We start from the raw sequence: 22152 nt of genomic DNA on the forward strand, positions 1-22152 counted from the left end.
AAAATGCCTTGACAACCATTTCACGGTGATGAAACGACTTGTGTTGACTCGGGGCAATGCACTATTTTGGTGCAAAGTGTAAGGGGCTTAATGGGCCATTGTGTTTCCCCACACATTTACATGCTGTAGCTTCATTCTAACTGTATCTGTGGTGTGATTGATTGTTTTTCTGCTTCAGTGCAATGTGATGAGTCTCTGTCACCAACTGACTGGAAATGCTTTAGATTTTCTATCTTACAACTGTTCATCAAATTTGCTTCTTGAAGGCGCACATGACCAGAAATATAACAGTGATCACCGTGACCATCAAAGGGTAAACAACTGCAATGCCCCAAGCAACTGTGTAATTACATGGTCATAAATCATGCTGGATTACTGTGGATTCATATATTCCATCCGTTTTGTGCTCTAGAGTATGACATAATTTTCTGAACTGATTCTGGATATTTAAAGCTCGTATCATATATGGATCATCACGTTGACAGGGTCGAATAGATTCCATATGTCTTTTGAATTTGTTAAGAAACGGGTTGTACAGGACCAGAACGCAGGCCAGGACACAGTGGTGGAGTGGTCAACAGCTTTATTTACAGGGAAGGGGAGCACACACCGCAGGGGGATCGGGAGGGAGTGTCCGCTCGTCACAGGTCCATCGGTGAGTCCCCAACCAGCCGCAGTCCCCCTGGACTGCGGGGAGCTCGGAACACCGGTGAGTCCTCAACCCGAAGCAGTCCCCCTGGACTGCAGAGAACTCGGTAGTCCGGTGCAACACACTCACCGGTCCAGCAACGGCATGAAGACCGCGAACATGCCCCGAGACACTGAAGACAGGGGCAGTCCTCCTAGACTGCAAGGGGAGCAGGAGCAGTCCTCCAGGAGACACGGAACAGGAACAGGAGCGGCCCTCCAGGAAAACCGGAAGCTCGGGAACAGGAGCGGCCCTCCAGGGCGACAGGAACTCAGGAACAGGAGCAGTCCTCCAGGAAAACCGCAAGCTTGGGAACAGGAGCGACCCTTCAGGAAATACAGAGCACCAACACACGACAGGGGAGGCAACCAAACAGCCTCACCACGAACAGACACCCTTACAAACACCAAGGAAACCGAACAGACACCTCTCACATACAGAAGGAAGATGTACAAACACCCACACTAGACAAACAGACACACTCCCCACACGAACAGACACCCCATCGCAGGCAGGCACAACCTGCTTAAATAGGCAACAAGATGCAAATCGCCCACAGGTGCCCTGCCTGCAGCGGCAGCTGCACCCAATTGTGCTCCCTTCCACCCCCTGCAGGACAAAGACCGACACAACCCAGAAACCCCTCCAGAATTGTTTCAATAAAATCAAACAATCAAAGTGACTTTATTTTTCCATGAGGAACTATATTGCAGCAAAAGAACATCAGTGTTTGCACAGCACTCTCCCTCCTCCTTGTCTTTCATTCCTCTTTCCCATCACCCACCTCATTCCAAAAAGGTCTCTACGCCTCCCAAAAAATTTCAGTCATAAGAGAATTTGGACTTAGAGTTTTGCTGATTACCCACTTCCTCAATTGTAACTGTTTCCTGTTTTCATTGACTGGCTTGCAACAAATGTGATATGTTACATGATCATCCTGGAGGTCTATGTAGACCTGAATTCATCATTTATTTGGGGACTTAGAAAAGATTTCATTATTAGAATTGAGTGACAATTGCACAGATACTGTTTAATTTTATTTATTTATTTATTTATTTTGAAATTTCATACTTAATAATGCAATGTTGTTGTTTGATCTTACATTACATGCGAGTCAATTTAGCACCTGGATATTTTTATCAAATGTGCTAAATGTGGTTTGACTGAAATAAGCAAGGCTTTTAAAGGGATGATCTTTTAATGTCATCAACCAGCTACAGTGATTCAGAGCATGTTTGCTAAAAAGATACTCTTCGAAATGATTTAATGAGTAGATGAAGTCCCTGCTACCCGAGCTGGAGGTGATATGGAATTTCATCCAGCTCTCCCTGGTCTCTGGACAACATCTTTGCTATGTTCCAGTGATCCCAATCCCTTGTTTTCCTGCTAATCACAAACATATGTGTGTAGTTTGTATCCCATGGTCCTCGGCTGTGTGTTGAAAATATCAGTATGGCTGCAGAGGTATGCAGAGGCGTTGCTCTCAGCATCTCTGCAGCAGCAGCTCAGCATGCTCTTCGATGATGTCATTGGTTGCTTGTTTGGAAAGTGTTGTGAAAATTAGAACCCGATTGAACCTTCTACAGCATGGTCTTGTTTGTCCTGATCTTTAGTGGTTTAGTTTCATCTTCTTTTAATGTTTGTTTTTCTTTTAACTAGCTGTTGTTTCAGTTGTGATACTCTTGAGAAATCCAGCCTTGTTATGAGTGCAAATTGATGATTTGTCAGTTATTAATATTAGCTGATATGGTGTTTGTGCTTTTTCTTGCAGAGGACTGCATCTCTGAGTCAGCTCCCAGTCGAGGACCTGCAAGACCCCCTGCCTCCTCAGTGGAAATGCTACATGTCACCACATGGGCGGCGATACTATGTCAACACCATCAACAATGGTGAGAGTCAACTGCTGGAAACACACAGTCTGCCTCAGTGGGAGTAGATATCTTCAATTGCTGCAATCACTGGGCAAGGAAAGCAAAGGGTTACATTGCTATGCAGTAAATTGGAACACAATATGAACTAAATATGAAATAAATGTGATAATCAGAACAGTCCTAGAAATTGCAGTTAACATTGTTTTTAACTATAGTTGTGTTTGTAGCATTCAGCTCACTCTTCCAACCTAATCTTTGTGTTATTCCTGCATTCATCAAGCCAATCTGTACCACCTGTGTGTGTCGGCGTTGTAAAACGCACCATATTCCAGAGGGACAGAATCAGAACATGATTAATGTGCCACAGAGACATTGTGTGCATTAGCCTTCATTTAAAGTGGCCGTGTGGTTGTGGTGCTGTAAAACTTGCCCCTGTGGACACAAAAATTCTCCAGGATTTATTTTTTTGCTTCCGCTTGCATGAACAAATGAAAGTTTGGTACTAACACATGCTCACTAAACCAGAGGCATGTGGTTCTTTTGAATTGTTCATCACAGCATCTGCTTCCACACAAAGCCATCTGATAACATTTTCGTTTGATAGCTGTTATTTATAACATCGCTCCTGTTTTCAATGGGTCTCACTTTTGTTTCTTTAAAGTTCAGCTAGATTACGTAGCATCCTGTGCCATTTGTGGATTTGTATTTCAGCATCACCGTGGCAACGGAGCAATGTGCGTGGGCGCAGGCTGCACGTCCTTGAATCAACTCTTTCTCATACTTTCTTGCTATTTCCCTTACTGTGTTGCTGGGTGCAGCCTTCTCCTCAGACTCTCCTCTTTTACTAGTCTGACAATTGAGTTGGTCACAAACCTAACCCAGTCAAATAATTTTGTATTTTTATTGTTTCAGATCCTCCTCAGTGTTTTTTTTCTCCCTTTTTTTTAATTGAAATCAATCATTATATTAAATTTTGATGTGACATTCCTCTATTGTGGCAACAACCTGACTGATTTAAAAAAAAGATGGCAGCAAACACCAAAACAATGAGCACAGATGAATGAATTAAATATAGTCATGGCATTAACTAGGGCATTTTTTTCTCTAATCATTAATGTTCTGTCACATTATGGTGATCTGATGCTACAGTGTTGTTTTTATTTTGTTCCTTTCTAAATCAGCTGATGATTGTTCATTTATGATTTCCCATTTCCATTGAGGGAAATATCCTCACTGCTTTTCTCTGTAGTTAGTCTGAAGTAGTGACACAACAGAATCTGACGTGAAAACTAGACTGATAATTCCTTTGCAAGACTCATCATTATCACTCTCAGTGAATATAACGTATTTATCTAACATCTTTTTCAATCCAAATTATTTCGAGATGCTTTACTTATCCCTCAGCAAGCAACAGTAGCAAAAAAATAATTTTAACAGGAATAACCCTTGCAGGAGCAATCTCATATGGGGTAAAGGAGGAGGTGAGTGGGAAATAGTGCAGGGTAGTAGGACAGAAGAATAATAGACAGATAAATAATAAATGCAAATAAGCTACACACATGTGCAACATTGTTATGTATTGTTACCCTGAAGATATTCATCTAATACTGAAGTGGTCAGTGTTGTCAGAGGTGAGTGCACAGCTATTTAGATAGATTCAAAGACAGAGAAGCCAAAAACTAAAGACGAAAAGGTGTTACAGGAGAGGAGAGCAAAGGGGGAGAGAGGAGGAGAGGAAAGGACTGCTATGCAATGAGTTCAGAGAAAAGTTATTACATGAGCAGGTGTGAATTGGACAGCATTCGCATCTGATCCGTCACCTCCACGAGAATCCATTTGCTGACCAAATAACAGCTGGCTTTTCAAGTGCATATTTGACAGTAAAATGAACCTAAACTATCTCAGATGTTATAATTTCATATGATATCTATCTGAAAGCATTGAAACTTTGCATCTTGGTTAGGACTTTTAAATTGCATATTATTAACATGCTTAGTGTTGTGTAAATTATGTTATGATTGCTTGTGTGTTGGCAAAGCTAGCAGCCACAATAAGAACCAGCTTTCCAGAGCTGCTATAAATAGATTAAGTGTAATTCTGCCTATATCAATGTCCTGTTTTTCCTCACTATATTGACTTGTTGCTGACAACCCAGTGAAGAGAAATTGAGACTCTGCGCTCAAACGTGAAGCCATGCTCTCTTTTTGTAAGCTTGCTGCTGCTCATTCCCTCCATGCGTGTCATTTGAGCTGATGGGCTTGCCTCAGCTGTATCCTCAGCTCGGCAGCACCAATGAGACCTGAAGCGGCTTAAAAGGCCCAAATGAAATAAAAGCACTTTCTATGTCCGTCCCTTTTTTATGTGCTCACAGTAAATGGATAATTGATTACAATTTGGACAGAACTGAAATTAAGGTCAGCACAAGAAATCTGGGAACAGGAGTGATACCGGTAATAAAGCAATTAGAAAAAAGGTGAATTTATCAGATTCTACTTTTTGAATTTTGTTGCTGACAACTTCTGTTGTAATAGCACAGGTACACTGATAAGGCTGTAGTGGATTGACTAGTTTTTCACATCTATATGCCAATGTTGCTGATTCAGTGGGTCAGAACAATCAGCTTCACAGTAAATCTCAGCTCAGTGTATGCTTCATCCTATGCAATGTGTCAATATCTAGTTTCTTCAGTATGATACACTACCATTCTTCATGCCAACACCCAAATTGCATTACATTAGGGAGGAATTTTCACATGATGTGGATTGCTGCCTGCAAATCCTGCTGTAGAGTGTCTACAGACATAAACAAAGAAGTTCACATATAGTGGCCTTACATTCTGAATTGTTGCCAGACCTCATGGCATGGAGGGATTTAATAATGTCATTGTCCATTTGGATTCAAGAGTCAGCTGCGAAGGAATTCATTATCACATCTCTCAACAAGGTAGTGTGCAGCTTGACTAGTTACTAATTGTAGTTCCTCTGGTTTAACTGATGAAGTATGACCAGCGCATAAATCAGATTGTGATAAATAGCTTTACCACTCCTGACAAAATGACAGAAATAGTAGGATATTGCTGCTGCTGCTCTACTAATGTCAATGTTATTTTCTTTTCCTCCCAAACAGAGACCACATGGGAGAGACCGTCCAGCACGCCCGGGACTCCTAAGATGTCTCTACGACACAAGACCTGCTTGCCAGCAGGTACTGCAGCTCTCTCTCTTCCCATCCAAGTTCTCTGTCACTACTGCTTCCTTAAGAATTAGTAGCCTGGGGCTGGGAATTCACCAAGAATTCCACAGTGGTACAAAGCAATCGTTCATGCACACCAAGCACATACTTTCTGTGACTAATTTCATCTGTAGCCTCAATGGTGGAACTGAGACCTCCTCTGTCTTTCTTTGGGCTCTGAAAACTTGTACAGGGACGATAAAGGTTTTCTACTCAGTGAAGTTTCAGAATGTTGGGGGCAGCCCTGATATATCTTTTTTTTCACTGTAAATTCCCTTGTTTCTTCCTGTGGCTGTGAGAAAGGAATAAAAATTATAAAGACAATATACACCACCACAGCACAGCAGTCACTGCTGGAAGTAACATTTTACATATCTGTCTGGCAACAAACCTTCTGCAAAGACTTCTAAGGCTTCTCCAGTGTTCAAAAGAACATTAGATACATAACAGTGATCTACGCTAACCTTATCTATTGGTTTAGCATGCTCAAATGTGCAACAAAGAGTGGTTTGAGTTATGTTTAAGCTATAAAGGATACACTTCTTTGTTTTAGTGAATGGATTTCACTCGGGGGGCAGTCCCCTGCATCATGCGGAGCACAACAGCCTGGTTAGGAAAAGCAGTACAGAGCTGCAGGTAAAGATACCAGATTCTCTTTTTTGTAGTTCTTGACAATGTGGCGAAGTCTGTTTGGATCGGCAGCAATCAGAAACTGGATTGACAGATTATTGTTGAGTTGAATAACATTTTCTAGAAATTGTTGGGACTTTTTTTCATGGTCTAATTTCAAAACTACATTATAAACCTAGTACAAAAAAGATGGCAGTGAATACATTTTTAAGATTCTTGATGTTTCCGTAGGTCTGTCACAAGCTCCCCCTTTATACACAACAAAAATGTCACACAATATTCAGACGCATCAAACCCCCTCACCGTTTTATGAAGATGGAGGCTGATGTCAGTTAGAGCTGATTAATCCTGCCTACAGTATCTCTTCCCTCCATCATAATTAACAAGGCAGCCAGGCTGCAGTTATCCTAATCTAAATCACTGCACACACACACACAATTATTCAGACCATATGAACAGACTCTTAACACCTGCTGATTCAATGTCCAATCCATTCACACATCTCATTCAGATCCACACTTATTCCCACATATGTATTATTCTAAGCTCAAGCGCTGGAAACACACAGTCATTCACAACAGCAGCAGTAATTTTAGACAGAGCACCACTAACTGCGACCGCAAGGAAATACAGCTGTGTTTTACTGCGTTCGCACGTCTGACATGGAGGGCGCTAGTTTTGAGGGAGCATCTTTTTTCTTTTGCCAGAGCCCAGGATCGACGTCGCCTACCAGAAAGCAGGGCAAGGAGAGCACTGTCACGGTGAGTGGGGCGATTAACTCTTACCACACTGATGATTGCCTGTGGCTTTTGGTAGCCCAAATGATTGATATGAACTGAGGAGAACTTGTAAAATTTTTGAAGTCCAATGTTCATGATTGTATCCTATTGTATCAAGTGTTTTTTTGTTTGTTTGTTTCTTTTTTGGCAATTTAATAGTCATACACACAGCATCTAGTTTTCTGCTTTGGTGTTAGGTTGTAACATTCTTCACACCTGATAAATATCAGATGTACTGCTACAACACAGCCAGTCATGTTAGGCAGTGGGATGGAATCTCTCTAAATTTATTTTAAGTAATACATATATTAGCAGCTTAAACCAACTAACTGCTTGTGTTCTGGGGTGTACCGGTATGTTGGGGGATAAATTATTCCAGAGCAATCTGCAGGGTACATATTTTCTCTAGGTTTTTATTTACTTAGTTTTTAGCCACTGTTTACATCTGTGCTGAGGTCCGTTTCTGCTCACCATCACAAAACATCACAAAACTAGCGACAAATGTTAATGGTGTTTTTATACAAATGATTAAAAGCACCATGTAATGACCAGCTCTGTGGAAAGGTGGGCAGAATTTGCACCGGTACTAGTATTGTACTGTGATTTATCATTAAGACTTCTTGTCAAAGACTGTCTGAAGCACAAGACTGAAGTGTTTGTTTTTATTTTTGTCCAAAATTTAGTCCAAAAGTTATAATACAGAGAAAGCTAATAATGTTTGGTGAAGATCAATGTTCGGCAAAGTCCAAATACTATAACAAACTTATCATGATCTCTCAAGATTTTTTTTAGAAAATTGCAATCAACAAGCTGTTTTGATAGTTGGAGTGCATGTGGGAGACGATAAAGGTCTAGTTGTTTTCCCAGGGAAGTTTGAGTCTGTATGGCCTGGATGCATGACAATGTACTATATTAACCTTAAAACTTTTACAGTTTTTTTCATCATAGTGGCAACGATGACAAACGTAGAATGGCCACCTTCTGTGGTTTTGACTCAAATTGTTCATTTTCTTCCATGCAGATCCCCCAGGTTTAAATACTGGACCAAAGATCTGGTCACCTTTCAGCCTTTTAATCTTCTTATACACAATGTTGTTTTGTGAAATTGAGCTGTTTAGCAGATATTGATATCAATGTAACACAGTTATTTGTAGTAAAAAACAGAGGGGCTTTAACACTATAGATTTTAGAGAAACCTTTTCCCCATCTTTCTAGCACCACTTGAAAGCAGCTCACACTGATCATATAGTTTAAGAATCTCCAAAGGAAATCTGCTATTCCTTCACCAAATTAATAATGCAGAGAGTTTAGAGGTAATTACCTTAATGTGGAGGTTTTAAACAAAGAATTAAAAAGTTTGGCATAAAAGTTCCAAAGACGAAACATCCTAGGCATGCATGGTATACTGTCCTATTAATAAGTGTGGAGGAGAAGCAGGCATCTCACAGCAGGGAGCACTGCAGCTGACATTGTTGCCACCACAGACAATTAACTTGGGAAATCAAAGGCAATAGGGTTTCAACTCCCTTGATTGCTCTCGGTAAAGATCAGAAGTTTTGAATGTTGTGTCAAACATTGGTTGATCACTCCTGATGAGAGCAGCGACCTGAAAGGCACCACATTTTGGCAAAGACAGAAGGCTCATTTAATATGTCTTTTTTTTTAAGAGGCTTTCTCTGCTTAGTTATCTGCTACATTTGCCATACATTTGCACTTGACGTCAGGAGATGAGGCGATAATGTTGCAGAACCAACAGAGTGCAAAATACCTTGAATACCTGATCTATGCACTGAGTGCACAGTTCTGTGGTATAAAAACAATGTTGGTTTATTGCATCATAAACCACCACAACCAACTGCTCTCCCGCTGGTATTTTCTCCACAGATCAACTATGTAACGTTCCCCTCCCTTGCTTGCATGACAGAGCAACAACTGCTGAAGCCAAAAGAGTGGAGCTACTGTGATTTCTTTTGGGTAAATTGACCTACACTATTCATTTCACCCACACCAATAATGCCATAATATGGTATGGATGTTATTAATCTGGAGTTGTTCCATAACAGCACAGAAATTGCAATATTGGCCTCTTCAGCTTACACACCAATCAACAAGAAACCCACTCTTTCACAATCAAAATATGATCCATCACTCAAATGTAGCAAACCAAACCTTATAGCAAAAGTACACCAAAAAATAGCTATTTAAACTGAAGAAGAATCTAAAGAGGACATGGGAATAATGCACAAAAAATGCTGTTTTTACACTTGTCCTTGACAGGTCACATGGTTCCATATGTGTGTGTGTGTGTGTGTGTGTGTGTGTATGTATGTATTTATGTATGTATGTATGTAGAGAGAAAAATGTGTGTGTGTGTGTGTGTGTGTGTGTATATATATATACACACATATACACACACACACACATATATATATATGTGTATATATATATATACATTTTTTTTTCTCTCTGTAGAACTCCTAGCTGTATATGAGTAGATCTATGAGCTATACAGGTTGTTTCACTTCCAGGTTTCAGCTGTGTTGGTAGGCAACTGCTGCTGTAAACAAACAAAGGCCTATGAGCAAAAACAATACATTGCTTTAGCAGGGACTTTTTTTTGATGTTGAAAAGTTCAGTTAAAAACCTGAAGTGTACATGACGATGTAGCTGAAAAACGATATTAAAGTACCACATGAAGAAAGAAAGAAACTTTAAAAAAAAAAGGGTTTTTCCCTGTTAAGGGGTCCAGCAAAACAGAAATAGCAACATTGTCCAGTATGCATACAGACATTCCACTTTATCATTTGGTTTGATAACACAACACATGTGAGTGCAGCAAGCCAGCTGTTTACTGTTGGACCCATGTGATGGGATCTGTTGGATGGATAGCGAGTAAAGTTCCTTGAATTTGATCTGAGAAATGCATACATTGGTAAAAAGAATTAAACTTTAAAGCAAAACACACTTTAGTCTCAAAACAAGGTGCTGAAAGGAGCTTTAAAATTATAGAGAAGAGAAATCACCCTGTAAGCCCATGATCATGCACGATTGATTGCTGTTATTATTGATTAATTGCTGTATATAGACATGATAAATATTGAACTACATATTATTTTAATAGTGTTACTAATTCTCAGGGACAAATCATACAAATATCTATAAAATATTGATAAATTCTCACATTTTTACTTTCTTAACATAACTTTTCATAACCCTTTTCATGCTAATTTCTCTCTGATCAAATCAATATCATTACATTTGCCATTTGATTTATTGCTAATATTACAGAATGATAAGAGGGATGCCCAGAGCAACAGCTGCGTCACAGGATTTGACGTTTTGCTGCAGAAACAGCTGAAGGGAAAACAGATGCAAAAAGAGATGGCCGAGTTCATACGAGAAAGGTATTGTTCCTCAGTTTTCTCCCATGCTTTCTTTTCTTTCACTGGTCCAGGACCCAACAAGTCGTTTCCCTTTTTCTGTATTCTTGCCTCGTGCATCGCTGCATTGCACAAGACCATGAAGTACACATGGAAATAGTCAGGTTGCAAAATGGCGTTAGTAGTTGAGTAATGAAACTCTCTACTTCCTTTTCAGGATAAAGATAGAAGAAGAGTATGCCAAGAATCTCTCCAAGCTCTCTCAGATTCCTCTGGCAGATCAAGAAGAAGGGTGAGCAACCTTTGTCCCTAAAGTCAGCTTGAGCAAAAAAGTGCTATTATTTGTTAAAATTGAGGGGAGCAAATTATGTCCTGCTCTTGAGACAACCTTTATGGGGCAACAGTAAAGCCTTTATTTGAAGACATTGTGAAATGATACAATACATTTTCAAAGCATTATTACAGTTGCAACCCTAACCCTAACCCTAACCACTTGAACTTAAAGCCACTTAATGGCATGTTAATTACTATATTTAATAAAGAATTTACTTTTGAAACAACTTACAAGTCCTCCACTCAGTAATAAAAGGAATTTGTCGCCAATCTGATGGTCAGCTTGCCAGACAGATAAGGTGACCTGGTGTGAGTCTAGGTCTCAAGGCCATGTCAGGGATTCTTTGAAACAGTGTGGCGCTCCTGTATATCACCAGTAGCTTTGTCTTGCAGCAGAGTTCAGCTACAGTGGCGGGAGGGTCAGTAGAAGATGAAAGTAGCAAGGTTTGGGGCATTGGTGGGCTTTGGCGGAAAATGGACTATAAGGAAACCCTTCAGGGATAAAGCAGCTACTCCTCTCTTCAGCAGCTTGACAGGAAAGGAAAGATCATGCTGAGAGAAGGTCTTTGTCTAATTATTGAAGGGGGTGGGGAACCAAGAACATGGAAAGTAAACTAACAGGAAGCCTGGAAGGCAGCTTTACACCCACAAAGAAAAGAAGCTGTGATTTGTTCAGACACCGCCCATGTCATCTGAATTAAACTCATTAAAAGATTCCACAAAGATGCAGCATGCACCACAGCAACAGGCTCAAATGTCATTCATACATCACAAAGGTTACACTAAACTTTTTAAAACAATCGTCGATTCAGGTGCACTTGATTTGAGACCTACTTGTCTTTCAGTTGTCAGTCCAGATGACATTAAAAAGGTGATTCAGGCAGTTTAGACTGGGACAGCAAAAGTCAGCCAGAGCTACATCTCAAACATTCAACTCACCCTCACAACCTTTGGTCCTAGTGGGGCGGAGATAGCTCAGTCTGTTGGTTACTGGGCTGAGGGTTCTCACCCCATTGTAGGCAAAACATGGAAGGTGTTCTGGTTGGAGGGGAAGGTGCCAGAACACCTTCAGAGCACTGCCGAGGTACCCTTGAGCAAGGTACCAAACCCACAAATGCTCATATAGGGCCCTGCGATTAAGCGGTTAAGAAGACCAGACGAGAGACAAGAGAGATGTAAGACCACCTTTCAAACATTTGTTGTCTCAAGAGGATGGTGTTCAGATTATCACGTGTTCACATGTAGGATAAACCCCCCATTACAAATAAATAGCCCAGAGTAGGATGGAGTTGTCTCATAAAAAATCCAGATTATACCAGTTAGATCAATCTGCCCACAGTCAGATATGCACAACACAATACTTCCATTATTTTCTCCCTCAGGCCAGCCCTGCCGTCATACTGGACAAGCAGAGTTTTGTCCACCAGTTCCTACTGTAGCCTAGAAACAGCTGCCTGTTTATTCCTGAAGTTATCATTCATCTTGTTGTCATACAGTTCTATACACCCTGTCTGGTCCAAAAAAGTCACCTCCTGGATTTAATTAAGCAAATACAGAAGAAGCCTCCTATTGCATAATTACTTCATGGGTGATTCTCTTTCAGCTGTCAACAAGTGATTAAGTCCAACTGATGCAATGTGTAGCTTCTCGTTTCTTAAATAACCATGTTGGAGGTCACATTCTGTGGTCATGGATAAGATGTTGGTCTGTTGGAGGAGAGTCAAATCATTGGCATGGATCAAGCAAATAAAACTTATAAGAAGATCACAGAAACTACTAAAATTGGGTTAAAAATTGTCCAATGTATTAACAACTAGAAGCATAGTGGTGAACCATTGTCTGTGGTCAGAAAATGTATGGCAAAATCAAATTGTAGAAAAACAACAGGGTTCAGAACTCATGTTTGCTTGTTTGTCATGTGTGTCATGTGATCAGGAATGTAAGAGCAATTCCACACAGGTGATATGAAGGAAACTCAAAGATTAGGACTGAACAACTGTGTAGCATTAAGAAAACCACTAATCGGTAAGACTAATCAGAAAGAAAGGCTTTAAGATTGGACTCTGGAATGGAAGAACGTCATTGGATCCAAAGAATGAGGTCAGCTGACTACTTGAACATACTGAATGACCAGGTTATTCCATCAATGGCATATAGCAAGATGACAATACCGGGATTCAGCAGGCTCAAATTGTGAAAGACTGGTATAAGGAGCAGGAGGCACCATTTTGAAAGATGAATTGGCCATGACTAGGTCCATAACTTAACCCCATTCAGAATTTTTGGGATGTGCCGGAGAAGGCTTTGCACAATGGTCAAACTCTCCCATCATCAATACAGGATCTTGGTTAAAAATACAATGCAACACAACGGAAAAAAATGTCCAACAAAGTGTGGTCCACAGTGTGTTGACTTTTTTTGGTGGCAGCATTTTTTTGGCCAGACAGCGTATTTATAAATCTCAAAAAAATAATGTGCTGTTGTGCTGACAGTGGAGGAAGAGATTTTTCATGATGAATTATCCCCAACTATTATTAATAGTGCTGCACTTTGGAATAATCAGAAAGCTTTGCTGGTGTTTATAAAATGGATAAATTGTTTTTTTTATGTTGTGAGCCTGTTGAATCTGCTTTCGCAGCACAGCTGCTCAAAATTGAGATGAATGTCCAGTAAGTCATCTATTTCCTCTGACAAACTGATTTGCAAGGAATGATACATGATTTAAACATGTTTTTTCTGGTACAGTGGGTTCTCTACTTACGAAATTAATTGGTTCTGGAAGTTGTTTTGTAACCTAAAAATTATGTAAGTAGAGACGCATTTTGCCCTAATCCGTTCCAAGCCCCCAAAATTTGGACATCATTTTTTTTTTTAAATCATAAAAATGCATCAAAACATGTAACAAATACATGTTACAATTAGATTACCGCACATTAAATGTAGGAATTCAGTGCAAGGCTTCTCCAGGAACAAAATGAACTTTGTTACAGGCTAATCATACATTAGCCGTCATTACTAGCAACGAACGTTAACACTTGTGGTAACACCGCCATCTAATGGACAAACATTTGAACACCCACAATAAATCCCGTGCCGATCGTCGATGTATTACGGCCATATGCTTTGGCGAGATCAACCAAACGCATCCCTTTTTCACGCTTTTCTATTATTTTTTGCTTCGTTTGTATGAACAAAAAGGCTCTCTTCTTCTTCTTTTCTTCTTTTTCAATTTTCTCCATCACTTTCCTGGTGTCCATAGCGAATAAGTTAAACGAAGACAACGCTGGGATACACACATACCTGTCCATATTGACGTCCCTCCTAGCCAATGGGATCAAATCAAATCAATCTTTATTTTTATAGTGTCTTTTACATTGAAAATTGTTTCAAGGGATGACAGGAAGATGCTAGGCGATAGCCAATGGCAGAGCAGCTACAAGCAAGTTTACGTTCGCTAAACTCCGCGAGCTGCGAGTAGCAGCGGTAGCGTATTTTTGCCTTTCGTATCCTGAAATTACTTTCGTAACAAGAGGAAATATTTTCCTGTTGAGACGTGTCGTAACCTGAAAATTCCGCATGTAGAGACGTTCGTAAGTAGAGGCCCCACTGTAATGTCTGATATTGTTTCAAGATATAGATTCCAGATATTGCTTTCCATAAATAAAAAATGGGATACTATTTCATAGCGGAGACTTGTAGGTGTTAAGACCCTACCCAGACAAGAATATTTGTGATGTCCCTCTGAATGAATTCCACTTATCTTTTATGCTGGACAATGCTTTGAAGTAACTCATAGTCACACCCATCATTTCTGCACTCCATGTTTTCCTTATTACTCCCTGCTGACTGGATTGTTTTTTAAAGTCATCCATTTGAAGAAACACGCTTTTTTCTCACCACTCTTGATTTCAAACAAGAGGAACATTACGTCATGCACTTATTTGTAATACTTATCTGGAACAATACAAGTCTTGTCAGTGTTATTGTCCCTCGCTGTATTGGAGAGCAGGGGGATGAAATGAGGCATATCTCTTGTTCCACACAGCTTCATCATCTGTTGAACTGGTTGTGGACCTGCACATTTATGGTTATTGCATATCTCTGAACTTTTCCACTAGCATTGCTGTTGAACCCCATGTGTACATACTTATGTGTACTGTAGTGCTGTCTGCCCTCCCTGCATGTTTGTATGTTAAAGTGTGTATGGCCATTTTTTCAGTAATATTAACCACACACACACACATACAGTCATCTACCTCTCTTTATCTCTCCACAGCACTCTGGGGGAGGCTTGGGCTCAGCTAAAAAAGAGCTTGGCCGATGAAGCTGAGGTTCACCTAAAGTTCTCTTCAAAGGTATTTCATCAGGCTTTTCTCCACCAGTGTCATTCCTGTGCTTTATATAATAGTCACACATGCATTACCTGTTTATAAGCATTTGAGTGATGAAATGTTATGTGAAGTCAGGGCATACGTTCCCTTTAGAAAGGAAAAGTCCATACAAACTGTCCAGATGTCAGCTGGAAACAGCTACCCCCCTACCGTATGTGAGGCCTGTGCTTTTCTGCACCCTACTCTGGCTAATTTTAGAAATCAGTCTGCAGGTTTTTCAGTCATCAACCAAATGTTGTTATATGATGATTCATATAATATTAGAATAGTTTTGCCTTGAGTCATATTACCCTGAGCAAATTTAGAGAGTTTCCTCATCACTGACATCTCTGTATTAATTTTATATGCATCTCTAAATGAGCACTGTATGCTCTGGATATTGAATTTATAGTCAGCAATGGATAATGCAGGGATATGAGGTGATGGGGTCTTACTCAGTTCTTGTCTGTAAACATGCATCTGATATTCATGAATTCATGGAAAAAAGCCTCAGTTGGAATGAGCCAGGTGTTGGAATGAGACGAGTGTCTCTGTTGAACATCAGTCTGTGAACTTTAGCATGATCAAGAGCTATTTGCAGCCCAGTATGAACCGCTGGGCTGAGTAAAAGAATAGATTGCTGTTGCTGAAATGACACTGTGTTGGGGCCCCAGTGTTTCACTGATATTGTCCTGAAGTGTCCTGAAGAGAACGTGTAGTGTTGTACCAGACAGACTTGATGAAGGAGGAGATGAAATTAGATCTTTACATTAATCAGTGTGTGTTGTTACTCTCACAACAGCACCGATACAGGGAGCTAAATGAGTTTTCCTGAGTGGAAGGCAGGGTCAGCATTGATTTCCCAGAGGGAGTGGTTGGAGTTAGATCTTCATCTGGTCCGTTTTCAGTAATGCTGCTCTTGGGGTTTCTGTTTATGATTTTCTACCACCCTGTGTTCTCTGCTCTCATTGGCTGTCATTGTTACCACTTTGGATAAATGCTGGTTGGAATCTTTGAGTGCACACGGTGTCATGTGAACAAATAGTTTTGGTCTGAGTGTTTTATGAGGAGTCAAACATCGCAATAAAAGTCGCATCAGTTATGTTGTTTGACACTAGCCACTCAGTCACAAATCAGACGGAGCCATTTTAGGAAAAGAAAGGAATTCTTGCATGAACCCGGAGGTCTTTGGATTACCTCGAGTATCCTGGTCATAATTTTAGAAAGGAAAGTTGTTGTTTTGTTGTGTGTTTTGCCTCTTTAAGTCATCCACTTTTAATGTTTTAACACATTTAGTGCCATCAATAATTTAGCGGGTATGTTCCAGCATATTAGTTAATATAAATTAGGCTGTTAGGGTTTAAAAGGGTGTGTGTCATTAAGCAACATTAATAAAAATGTAATTACATTTATTTCCTTGTGCACTTTCTCTGAAGTTAGGGGATTTCACTGGGATTTCTATGGAACAAAACACTGGGTCAGTTTTTCATGTAAGGTCAGACAGCAGATGTAAAAGCAGGCCTGGATTAGAGCTGGAGAGGTTGGGGAAATGGAAGCATTAATGTTAACATCTAGAGATGTGCCAATCTGAGGCGCAGCCCCAACATTCCACAGGAGAAGATAGGAACTGAGTAGAAATCTTGACCAGTTCAACATTTGACCAGCATGATCTATTTGATAAAGATCATATATCAATTATCAGCACTTGCTCCTCAAAGTTAAAGTTAAAATATCAGGGCTAAAGGAGCTCAAATCTAGCAACAGTAATGCTTTATTGAGCCAGAATCTGCATAATGATGAGGAAGCAATGGTATTTGATTTTGTTTTCATCCAATTGGAACAGAGGTCAGATTTCATGATGTGAAAAATCACTTTTTAGGACACTGAAAGAAAAACTGTACTGTAGAGCATGTTAGCAATAAATTTAGTTTAATTGTCCAGTTGTGGTCATGGAGTATGCGCTTCATGGGGTGAATAAGATTAAATAAGATTAGGTCTTATTTCAACATCAAACAGCCAGAAACTGGATTTTAATTTTGTCACATTTCTGCTTAATGACCAACCCCGTTTCTTCTTTCTTCTTACCTGATGCCAGTGTTGAGTTTTAATATGCTTTTGTTTTGAGCAGCTCCAAAGTGAAGTGGAAAAACCTCTGCTGACCTTCAGGGAGAACTTTAAGAAGGACATGAAGCGGTTTGACCATCACATCTCTGACCTTCGGAAGCAGCTGGCCAGCCGTTACGCTGCTGTGGAGAAGGTAGCTGATGGGGACATTAGATCAGTTCTACTATAGAAGCAGATAGATTTAGGGCATCATCTCACTGACTTAGGTTCTGGACTGACTCTAATGTTTTTTAATATTGTGACTGCAAATCCATCTGTCACTCACTGAAACAGTCTTTGATGAACAACTGAGCATTTATTCAAGGACAGGAAATTAGATTCTGCTTGTGTTGTACCATAGTAAAATAGCTTTATCTTTGTAACCCAGTAATGAAATGATGCTTTTAATATCACAATATTAATGTTTGGACTGTGAAGAATGGAAGAGTGAAACCTGGGAGTCGTTGCAGATCTTTTACTATTGATGAAATAATGTTCCTTACAATGCTTCTATAGCACCCTACTTACTTTTGAGGGCAATTATTGCGAGAGAACCAGTTTTGTTGTCAAATACTTCAAAACTGTTATTCAGGAAGTACTTATTAAGCCTTTTACCTTGGCCAATGTCATTCGTCAAGCTCATATTCTTAATTTTACTCAAGTAAGGTCATTTATGGGTTGCATCAGATTGTTACTCTGAATAGAGTCTGTTTATTTTTTCGGCAGGCACGTAAAGCCCTCGCAGACAGGCAGAAAGAGCTGGAGGTAAAGACACAGCAGCTGGAGATCAAACTCAGTAGCAAAATCGAAGAAGACATCAAGAAAGCTCGGAGGAAATCAACACAAGCAGGTGAGGGGCTGGGGTCAGAGGTTAAATAGGTGTTTTTGTGTTGGTGTTTTCAGGCATAAAGGAAGACTGTTACCTTTGATCATGTTACTGAGGTCCTCCTCAAGATGTTCCTACATTAGCAAAGAGACCTTTAAATTTATCACCATTCTGTGGTATGAAGCCTAGAACCAAATGCTTAAAAGCTGTGTGAACGTCAATCTTCTTGGGTAAATAAAATTACATTTACAGACTAGATTAAGCCATACAGACATTTTAAATAGACATTTTTGACTGTTTTCATTTCAGTAGAGCAAAAAAATAATTCTAGATGTATCTGAACCCATTGGGTGTCAGAGGAATCTTCTCCAACCATGGTGACAACTTGTGAACAAACTGAGAGGAAAATGGGAAGTTAACACAGCTTAGCTGTGTTAAATGGTAATGTATGGGAGCATGGTTTGTATAGCAAAAGGTTTTGCCATAGAAACATATTTTAAACCATCTGCTGCTGTGCAGTTTACTGAAAATCCTGAATGATCAGGGAATCAGTGTTAGGTGTTTTGTATACATTTGAATTAAGAGCTGAATACTTTGAACAGCTCCCTGAAAGAAAGGTCAAGGCTTTTACCAAAAACTTTCAGAACGATGATACACACTGTCTCAGGTCTAGCTTGACTCGAGTCACTATTCCTCTCCAGTCCTTATCCTCAAGGGATTACAAGTTATTGAACATGTTGGGAGCGCAATAGAAGTCTGTCTCACAGCCATGATGATCTGGAAGTCATTCATTGTCAGAGATCATCTGAGAATGATCCACATGCTTTGGGCTGGCTGCAACAAATCAGATTCCAGTCCCAGCAGATCTCCCTCTGAAGAACAGAATAGGCTGATTTCCTCCTCCAGTGTTTCTCTAGCCCGATTTGTCTGTATGGTGGAGATTTTGAGTTTTCACACTAGTGAAAATTTTTATCAGCCAGATGAAAGATTTTATTCTAATGTGAGAGATAGAATAGGGTCTGAGACATCCTCTGCAGACCCATTCACAACAGACTGACAACAGAAAGGCATGGCTGAATTCTTTAATGTTCAGATCACAAATTATCATCAGCATAGGGTAACTGATATAGCTGATTAATATGACTCTCATTGTAAGAATTTTTATTTTAGATCATCATTTTGATGGAAATGATAAATTGTAAAATTCCACTAAGAATGGAATTTCTCCAATGAGGAAAACCCCACATGAAGCTAATGTTTTTAATGAAAACTTTTCAAAGACAAACTGAGGGACTGAGCCATTCACTGTACTGCACATTCACTGTATCAACTCTGGGTTTACCAGTATTTACAAAATTACATTATTAATGTTAAATACCTATGGAACTTGCACTTCTTCTCTCTTGCTCCCCAGTGAGATCAGAGGGAGGCCACAATATGATTTTAAGTCTTATCTTCTCTGATACCTGACGCTCCTCTGAAATTGTTAATTCTGCTTTTATATTTTTACATCTTTCTGGTCAAACTCACAGTACTATAGCACCCTGCAGATGTGCTCACATCAGGAAATAAAAGAAAATAGAAAAAAATATGCAGAAACTTATGGAAAGTATTATTCATCTTTAGGCACGTGGAAGATAATTTTAGAATTGCTTGCCCACTTCCTAATACAAGTAAGAAGTAAGCACATTTTTTGGTTGTGAAAAGTTAAATGCAGTAAATTGCAGTTCCTGCTATTTAAAGACACAGTAATGCAACAGTCATCTTATATTGTAGGACTTATTTGAGTGTGCTCAATAAACTACCGTAATTTCTGGACTATAAGCCGCTACTTTTTTCCTACACTTTAGACACTGCGGCTTATTCTACGGTGCGGCTTATTTATGTTTTTCACAACTATTGTGAATCAGTCATTTTTACTAACCCTCATCAACATGGAAAATACTAGAAGAAAAGCATATGATGCGACTTTTAAGTTAAAAGCGATCACTTGAAGAAGGAAATTGAGCTGCCGTGCGTAATCTTGGCATACATTACGGTAATCAATGGTAAGAAGGAGGAGAGGCCAGCATAAAGAACTGATCCAAAGCAAAAAGACAAAAGCTTTTAGACGTAAACATCGCAAGTGGCCCGAGCTTGAAAACGTTCTGGAAGACTGGGTGAACACACAGGGAGCAGGCGGCTGCGGTGTTTCCGCTGTACAAATCAGACGGAAGGCAAAAGCAATCGCCACTGCGATGAAAATAGAAGATTTTAGAGGTGGACCATCGGGGGGTTTTAGATTGTTCATTGTTTGAGTAAAAAAGCATAAACAACGTAATTTGTGTGTAGCTGATACAAACGTATATTTCAAGGTAGCTGCATTACAGACACTGTTAGGAAAAAAAAGCATTTACCGGTAGAATATATTTTTTTATGTTGCTAAGTTAAAAAATCTTGACGTGATAAAATTTGGATTTAAGGTCTCTGTATAAACATACAAAAGAGTGGCTGTTGTTTCTTACCTGTCTGTTTGTCACTCGTCAGTGACTCGTCTCTTACGGTAATGAAAACATGTACCAGTACTGAATGTTTTCGATCTAATTTTTCATATTACTACGTGGGATACCCGCAGCTTAAAATCCAGTGCGGCTTGTATAAATACAAAATTGATTTTCTTTCTAAAATTAGATTATGGGGCTTATAATCAGGTGCGCTCTATAGTCCGGAAATTGCGGTACATTGGATCTCTAGCATGATTTAATGTTAAACTTAGATGCTGATGCATATTTGCAACTGTTACCTGTCTTGGAATAGGAAGATAATTCATTTGATAAGCAACACAAACATTATTTTATGGTGCTGAATGTTTATTTATTGGGAATACATGCGGAGCATTTAGTACCAAAAGTGTGGGAGCCAGTAATCATGCCAAAGTAAAATAAACAAGTAAAAGAAAGATCGAAAGTGTTATTTTGATAGATGATATTGTATAAATATCCTTGCTCGCCAATCTAATAGACAGTTTCTGTAAATAGGCTGCCCTCTTGTGGCGAATGGTCGCATTATATTGTCTGTACATGCAAAAGATAGCTACACATCTCCTACATTGTCTCATCTACGCTGCCTGTCACTTTACTCACGGGTTGTTAATTTGGCTGTAAATTTTTGACTTGCCAACAGATAAACACATATAGGTATGTAAATTAGCCCAGATGAATCCCCACATTTTTATCACTTTAGTGCCCCACAATAAGGCATATATGGTTTTGAAAGTTGGAAAGAAAAACAGGAATTGTGGAAGGTGGAGCCTGAGTATTGTGTTTATTTTTAAGAGACATGTGACCTAAAGAAAGTGACTGGCTAACAATAAACAGATGTGGACTTGCAGCCCATGATGTCATGACTCAACCAGGCACGACCGCATGCTGTCACAGTCCCCCATTGAAGCTATCCATCTTAACACACACACACACAAACACAAACAGTCATTCCCTCCTCCATGCTGGTTATGCAACCAGCCAGAAGAAGAGCAGCAGTTGTCGGTGGCGCTCTTGGTGTCTGGTGTACTGTGATGATGATTACAGTGTGAGGGAGAGAATAGGTGAGCATAGCCAAAACAAGCAAAAATGCAGCGTCTGTCGGCTTATCAAACACCTTCAGTCATTATTATCCTTTAGAATATGGAGTTACCATTTGAAGGTATTTGTTATTTGTTTATTTATCATTTACACAAATGCTGATGCTGAGGTACAGGTCTAGACTGGCCTGCTCAGAGTACATATCTGGACCCGACAGAACACCTATAGAGCAGAGTACCAAGGTTGGCTATCCTCATAAACACAACTAAACTTTGTTAAAAGCCTTCACAAAAGTCTAATTTGTTTTAGCTTCAAAAGGTGGGCCAACCGCATAATAAACCCTACAGATTAAGAATGGGATGTCATTAACATAGAGTGTAT

At 39.7% G+C, this 22152-nt stretch overlaps 1 protein-coding gene across 1 annotated transcript in view; it reads left to right on the plus strand.

Annotated features, from left to right (window-relative positions):
* Positions 1-22152, plus strand: part of LOC101076389 (growth arrest-specific protein 7-like) — a 45817-nt gene that overhangs the window by 21361 nt on the left and 2304 nt on the right. The window contains exons 5-14 of the mRNA XM_029836054.1: positions 2460-2577; positions 5686-5763; positions 6344-6426; positions 7128-7181; positions 9084-9173; positions 10488-10603; positions 10797-10871; positions 15189-15267; positions 17411-17539; positions 18112-18235. Of these exons, the coding sequence (XP_029691914.1) occupies positions 2460-2577; positions 5686-5763; positions 6344-6426; positions 7128-7181; positions 9084-9173; positions 10488-10603; positions 10797-10871; positions 15189-15267; positions 17411-17539; positions 18112-18235 (946 nt within the window). The remainder of the gene's footprint in view (positions 1-2459; positions 2578-5685; positions 5764-6343; positions 6427-7127; positions 7182-9083; positions 9174-10487; positions 10604-10796; positions 10872-15188; positions 15268-17410; positions 17540-18111; positions 18236-22152) is intronic.

Source organism: Takifugu rubripes, chromosome 1 (assembly GCF_901000725.2).
Source record: "Takifugu rubripes chromosome 1, fTakRub1.2, whole genome shotgun sequence".
Taxonomy (NCBI): Eukaryota; Metazoa; Chordata; class Actinopteri; order Tetraodontiformes; family Tetraodontidae; genus Takifugu; species Takifugu rubripes.